Source organism: Manacus vitellinus, unplaced genomic scaffold (assembly GCF_001715985.3).
Source record: "Manacus vitellinus isolate BGI_N305 unplaced genomic scaffold, ASM171598v3 scaffold_23_pilon, whole genome shotgun sequence".
In the NCBI taxonomy this organism is placed as follows: domain Eukaryota; kingdom Metazoa; phylum Chordata; class Aves; order Passeriformes; family Pipridae; genus Manacus; species Manacus vitellinus.
The window spans coordinates 7,990,503-7,997,540 of record NW_021939718.1 but is presented as its reverse complement, the minus strand read 5'-3'; the positions used below and the strand labels follow the sequence as shown (position 1 = coordinate 7,997,540).

General features: G+C 51.0%; 1 protein-coding gene across 1 annotated transcript; it reads right to left on the bottom strand.

Moving 5' to 3' along the window:
- Positions 1-2,570: 2,570 nt before the first annotated feature.
- On the bottom strand, positions 2,571-6,894 carry LOC103757556 (M-phase inducer phosphatase 2). The gene is made up of 12 exons (XM_018072798.2): positions 6,787-6,894; positions 6,452-6,502; positions 6,207-6,314; positions 6,011-6,130; positions 5,596-5,685; positions 5,285-5,458; positions 5,071-5,166; positions 4,648-4,710; positions 4,447-4,545; positions 3,970-4,103; positions 3,747-3,858; positions 2,571-3,510 (listed from the first exon to the last, which is right to left on the bottom strand). The coding sequence occupies exons 1-12, from the start codon at positions 6,892-6,894 to the stop codon at positions 3,370-3,372; spliced, it is 1,296 nt and encodes a 431-aa protein (XP_017928287.2). The 3' UTR covers positions 2,571-3,369.
- Positions 6,895-7,038: the final 144 nt, after the last annotated feature.

The following is a 7,038-nucleotide window of genomic DNA, read 5'->3' as shown; positions in this document are numbered from 1 at the left end:
TGGAGTAAGAGAATTCCCAAAGCAATGCTGTAAAGACTGTCTGTGTAAATTCACACAGCAGAGAGCTGGGAAAGAATACTTCTGTTTTGGTAGCTAATACGCAAAAATAATTTTGCCAGGCAGCTGAATGAAAAATGACCAGACAATTGGCTTCATAGCTCAGCGATGGCTTTAAAAAATGTTAAGAGGTACAAATAGAGAGACACAATAGACAAAAAGTTAAAAAGAATGACCTCATGATTTTTATTAGAGGTTTTAAAAGGGTTAATGGAGTCAGAAACAGTGTGTGTCACACTTGCTGGGGGGAAATGATAAGGAAAAGAAAATTATTTCAAAATAGAAAGTGAGTACTACCAGCATTAGAAATTCATCCTTTTAACCTCTGTAATGAATACTTCGAACACTTGGGAGGGTGGGGCTAAGTTGATTTTGTGGCCTGACATTATGTTTTTAGCCATAATAGCTTTTTAGTGGTTCCAGCCTGGAATTGGAACTAGATATATCTGTCCAAGGATGAGGTGCTGTTTGGTTCCATCACTGCACACTTTCATGTCATGAATTTGTGTTTGCAGGATTCACTTCTGCACTGGGTGCACAAAGTCACCTAAGCAAAAAATCACTGTCTCTGCACTGTGCTGCTCACAGCACAAACGTGCCCCTGGAGTGAAATGCAAATGGCCAAGTATGAATTGCAGTGGTTAAAGGTTCAAAGTCTATGAATATCTAGGGCAGGGAAATTCTACTGTGCATCTTGAGAATGAAGAAACATTTGTAATTTTAAGTTTCATAATGCTGAATTAAGTTTTATTACCTATTTCTTGTGATGTTACATATTTTTCTGTAATACAAAGTATTCAGTGATATTATCACCCTTTTACTACAGCAGAATATGCAGCTGGACACTCTGAAGAGGACAAAAGCTTAATGAGGCTTTAGTATAGGCTGTAAAGACTCCTGGAGAAAGAGTCAGGCTTGGTGTGTTGTTACTTTGCTGTAGACTCAAAGAATATAGACCCATACTAAAAATGAACAACTAAATAACTAATCCTTCATAATTAGAAGAGTGGAAATGTACTGTTTGACAGCCAAACTGGTGTGGTAACACTGACTTTATTGAAAGTTAATTCTCTTTGATATTATCTTCTTTTTAATCCATATTTTAACAGATCATCAGATATTGTATATAATTGTATTGTATAATAACCCTTAATATTTAAGCAGTGCTTTCAGATTGTGAACAAACAGCAGGTTTTCTTGTAAGTGCCCCTGGCCTTGTACATTACCATCAACTGCTTCTAAAAGGGTTAAAGATCATTGTGAGCGAGGCTTTGCTGATGATTAGGACACATTAATGGAAAACAACCATTATCACCTCTGAAATGTACCTCTACATCATACTAATGCATTGTAATTAAGTTATACGAGCTGAAGATTTTCAATTTTATTATAAACATCCATTTTAGGACGCTGCTCAGCAGTTAAAAATGGATGCTTGCATATGAAAGTAATCAAAACCCATAGGCTGAATCCTGGAAATAAATTCCAAACCTGAGCCCTAGTTCCATTCCATGGTATAATCAGAAAGCTGACAGATGAGGTGCAAGGCCATGCAAGGTGGGAGGAAGAGGAGAAGGCTCCACATTATGGTATCAGAGGTGGATTTATCTCTCCTGTGGAACATGTCAGCCTCCAGCTATGACGCAACCCCAGGGCAGTGGTGTCTCTCTTATTTTTTTAAAGTCATAAATATAATAATAACAAAAAAAAAACCATACAGAAAAATAAAATTATTTTCCTAGGTGTTTATAATTACAATTAGTTTCTTTCAATAAATATTAAGGCTACTGTAAATCTTATCACCGACATCAGCCTGAAGGCTTTGACAGAGTTATTGTAGCATCAAAAGTTTAACAATCCACTGCTTGGCTCTGGGGAAAGCACTTTCCAGGCTGGAAAGATGCGTACACTGCTTTTTGTGAAGGAGAACCTTTTCTGGGCTTAGTGCAGCTGGCTGGCACAAGAAAGAGCAATGGCTACACTCTCCATTATTTAAACCATTCAAGGCTCTAATCCAGAAAGCAGAATCATTTGTTTCTTCATGGTATATAAACATATACCATGGTATATAAATCAAGAAATATGGCTTTTGTATTATTCCCTGTGCATATGAAAATTGCTTGATGCCTGATCATTTTGTAGTTCCTGTCTATGAAATTAAATCTAAAAGTAGTTGAGTTTTATTTGAATCTATGTTGTTGTTGTTATTAATATAAAGGAATCTAGTTGCTAGATGCTTAAGGTTTGTTTCTTGTTTGAGAGGTTTTTGATAATTTCTTTGTTTGTTTTTCAGGGAAGCTGCATTAATAAATGCTCCCCTAAAAAAACCCCATAATAATAAGATTGCAGCCCGGAACCATATTACTAAAGGAGTGAGATCTAGCTGATCCAGCAAGATCTAACCATAAAATCTTCATTTCTCTGCTGTTGATGGGAAGAAATGCATTTTCTTCAGCTGAAAATGTAATCAATTATTTTGAAAAAGAAACTTCTCATACACTCTGTACCAGTAAGAGCAAAGTTTCTATAGCTTGCTATAGCTGTCCTGCTAGAAGCAATAGCAAAAGTCTTTTCAAAGAGAAACAAAATAAAAATAAATCTCTATTATTATGATGTTTATCCATTCTGACAGTGACATTTTCTCTTATGTTTTGGCTGAAATCATAGTATGAAGAATTTTGTGCCAGCAAATTTCACAGTAAGAAAAAAGCAACCATATTGGAAACCAGTTGTGCTGCTTGTCAGTACCACTCATTTCCTTGGGGGTGACTTTTTATCTCTGAAGGACATGGAGAACCATGGAACACCTTTACTGGATTGTGGTTAAAGTCGTTGCCACATTTACAATAAAGGAAGTAATTTGCTGCTATGAAGGTCTTTGTGCATTGATTTTGTACAAAATAAAGTACTTCAGGAATATTCTATGTAGCTAATTGAGCATCCTGTGTTTTTTCCTTCTTTCCTTCCACCTTAGGAGTTTGATATCAGAGACCATGAAAAAACAATCTTAACAATAAACAAGACACAAACAAAATTCTAACAATAAGCAATACAATAAACCAATCCTAACAATAAAGAAGGCACAAACCCCCAATCCGAACAATAACTAAGACATTAAACCACTCCTTACAATAACCAATTAAACCAATCCTAATAATAACTAAGACATTAAACCGCTCCTAACAATAGCCTCTACATTAAACCAATCCTAGGAAACCAGACCAACCCAAAGCACATTGCCCGGCCAAGGGAAGCCCTCGCACCCCCCCAGCTCCCCCATTGCCCACGGAGGGGCTGCGGGTCCCCGAGCGCTCAGCGGGGCAGGAGGCGGCTGCAGAACTCCCGCCGGCTGCGCTCTCCCGCCCGGAGCCTGCTCTGGCAGCGGAACTGGCGCAGCTCCTCCTGGAAGGCCCCGTGCTCCATGGGCCGATAGTCCTGGGGTTCGCAGTGTGTCTGGGAAGCCACGGCCCTGTCACCGACCGCAGCGCAGCCTCCGGCCCCCACCCAGCCCGGGGCAAACCCAGCGCCCCCGGTCCCCCGGCCCTGGAGATCCTGCCCTCACGGAGGATGCTCAGAGCCAGAGCTCTCCCTCCCCGCTGGGCTGGGCAGGGCACACGGGGTTCCAGGGCGTTCCCCTCTCATGTCCCCAGGCCTCGCCCTGCTGACAGGGACACAGTGGGGGCACTCACCGGGTACTGCAGGAAGAAGTCCCGGTACCCCCCCTTCAGGACATAGAGCTCGGGGTAGTGGAGCTGGGGGTACTCGTGACAGGAACGATCCTTTTCCCTGAGGAACCGGCACCTGGGATACAGGGAAAGGCCATGGGATCATCGCGTGCTGGGATCTGGGCGTGCCTGGGGGGGCTGGCAGAGCCCAATGCCTTCCCCCTCCCCCCCTCGTTGCCCCACTCACATTTTGGGCCCCCGGTGAGCAGAGAACTCGCAGTGGAAGATGATGATCACCCTCTTGCTGGTGTCCAGGGACAGGATGGGCTGGTCCAACAGGAATTGCTCCACATCTTGCTGCAGGGGCAGGTTGACAGCACCCTGGGGAGGGACAGGAGGCACCTTTTTCCCCTTCTGCCTCCCATTTCATCTGCAGGGACATAAGGATGCTACCCCCAGTCTCCCCCCGCCACCACCATCCCCCTCCTCCTTCCAATTGAGGATCCACCCCTCCAAGTGGGCTTGGCACTGCTGAGGGGCCTACTCAACCCCTCTGGGGAATCCTAGTGACCCCTGGGGGGGCTCTTTAACCCTGTTGGGGTAGTCTCAGCACCTTCTGGGGGGACTGCTCGACCTTAAGTGGGGGTCCCAGCACCTCTGAGGTTTGGTGGATTTCAGACACCCCCTTCCTCCCAGCCCCAGGGGGCACAGAAGCCATTCTGACCTTGATGTGGCCCCCCTCGTACTCATAGGGGTACCGACAGTCCACGGTGATGCTGCTCTCAATGAAGCTGCTCCACTGCCCAGACAGTACTGCCACCAACTGCAGGGGAAGTCCGTCACCAAGGGGGAACACCCAGGGGGTGGTGAGGGAGCAGGCAAGCAGCCCCACGGGAGGGCTGGGCAGAGGCTGCTGCCCCCTTACCGTGTCAGGGGAGATGTACTTCAGGCTTGGGTCCTTCCCCTTCACCGTTGGCAGGAGGTGAGCCTGGAGGAGACCATGGGCTCTGGAGTCATATCCATCCCAGGGACACTTCCTAGAGGGTGCGACTTGTTCCCCCAGCCCAGAAGCCCCCCCAGCTGCCAGCTCTGTTCCCAGGGGAGGGGGCAGTCTGCCCAGGGCAGACGTGCCTGTGGCACTGGGGTGGCTCCAGAGGAGCAGGGATTGGGCTCTTCATCCACTCTGCGGGCTGCAGGCTGGGAAGTCACAGTCCCAAGGCCCCATGTCCCCAGGCAAGGGCCGCCAGGTCAGTTTGGGCTCTTGCACCCATGCAGGGTTCTGAGGTGGTCCCTGTTTCAGATTAAGGTGGGCAGCACCCCCAGACCTGCCCCATCCTAGTGGCCCTACCTTGGAGAAGTCCCCAATGAGCTCCTGATTGTTGCTGTCTGGCAGGCTCCTGATCTCTTCATGCTGGGCAGACCTGGAATGCTGCAGCCCCTCTTCCTGTAGGGATACAAAGCAGAGCCCCCCTGATGTGAACAGGGGCTCCAGCAGAGCTGGGGCATGGCACAGTCCTGGATCCACAGGGACAGGCTGGGATCTCCCCACAGGGCTTCCCCACTGGCTCCAGCGACACCTCCTCTTGGGGGGTGCTGGCCACCCTCCTGTGCTGCTTGGCCTTGACAGGGGTGTCCCCATCACAGGGGTGTCCCCGCTTCAGCATGGGCCTGATGGCCCTGCTGGTCCCCAAGGGCGAGCAGAAGAGCTGCTGGCACTTGCTGCACTTCCCTGGACGCTGTGAAGAGAGCCCGTGTGGTTGCCTGGGGGTCCAGCAAGCCCCCAGCACCAAGAGGGCAGGGGATGAGACCCCCACCTGGAGAACCCTGTGGGTGCAGCCTGGGGCTCTGTTCAACCCCCAAGGCTCCCACTTACCAGCTCTGCCTCCTCCTTCCTTGTCATCCTCGTGGTCAGCACGTTCTCAGTCCCCTGGGGCATGGTGGCATCACTCTGCCAGGGCGGCAGCTGAGGGAGGGACGGGGGAGAGAAGAGGAGATGGTGAAGGGAAGAAGTCCTTCTGGCTGCTTTCCAGCCCCAGGCAGGGATGGATCCCATGCCCAAGGTCCATCCATCTCCACAGGCACAGGAACTCCGTGAGGAGCTCAGGACTGGGGCCTGCCCCATGCCTGCCCAATTTGGAGACCGAGTGTCCCTGTGACCCCCTCAACCCCTTCATCTCCAACATCCACAGGTCTCCAGGGCAGGTGGGGTGGTTGGAGCAGCAGCTCCCATCTCCAGCCCCGGGATCCCCCAGCCCCAGGTCCCTCCCGAGCCCTTCAGCCCCTCTCACCAGCAGGCTGGATGTGGAGCAGGGTCTCGTGGCCAGGGAGTCCCTCCTGGCAGCCCCATGGCCGGTGGCCAGCCAGCTCTGCTGATCCAGTGTCGGCAGCTTCTTGGGGACAAAGCCCTCCTGCGGTGCGGGGGGCACAACGTTAGCGCCCCTCTGCCCCTGCCCTGCACTGCCCAGGCCTCGCTGCCCCCCTCACCTCATCCTCAGACTCCCTCCAGCCCCTCTGCACTCGGCCTCTGCGGATGTTGAACTCCCTGGAGTGGGAGATGTCCTTCAGGATCGTGCTGGATTCCAGGAGACACGGCTGTGGGACAGGGGAGGGCTGAGAGGTGCTGCACAACCCCCCCACCTCCGGCTCCATCCTGGTCCTCCCAACTTGGCCAGGGATAGAGCAGGATCCGGCCTCCCTGTGCTCAGCCCTGCAGAGCCTCCAGGACTTACCGGCAAGGAGCGGATCCTCCTCAGATGGAACTTTGTGCTGCAAGAGCAGGGAAAGAAAAGGATTCAATGAGAGCAGGTGTCCTGGACCAGTAGTGTGCCACCCCTCTGCCATGGTCCCCTGTGTCCCCCAGGTCCTCCTAGAGGGGTGAGACCTGCCCAGGGCTGTCCTAGCTCCCCAAAGGGACCCTGGGACAAAACCACATCCAGGCACTGAGCAAACACCGATGGACTGACTGGGGCTCCAGGAGGGGAATGGGGACAGCCTGCGTTTTAGGTCTGGGACAGGGACAGCCTGGCTTTTGGGACTGGCACAGGGACAGAGCCCCTTCACTTACCCTTGGAGAACTCTCCTGGAATTCAGGATTGCTTTCTCGAAGCTGTGGGCAGAGGAGAGCTGGGCTTACGGGGGGGTGGCACCCCACGTCCCAGCCCAAGCAGTCCATGTTCTCACCCCCCAGAAAGAGCTTGGAGGAGCACAGCTGGATGCTCAGGCCCCCAGCAAGGCTGAGCCTGGGCACTGCTGCCCGTGGGAGGCAGGGGAAGGCGAGGGGGCGTCCCCGGGGGGGACGTGGGGATGGGGCACTCAC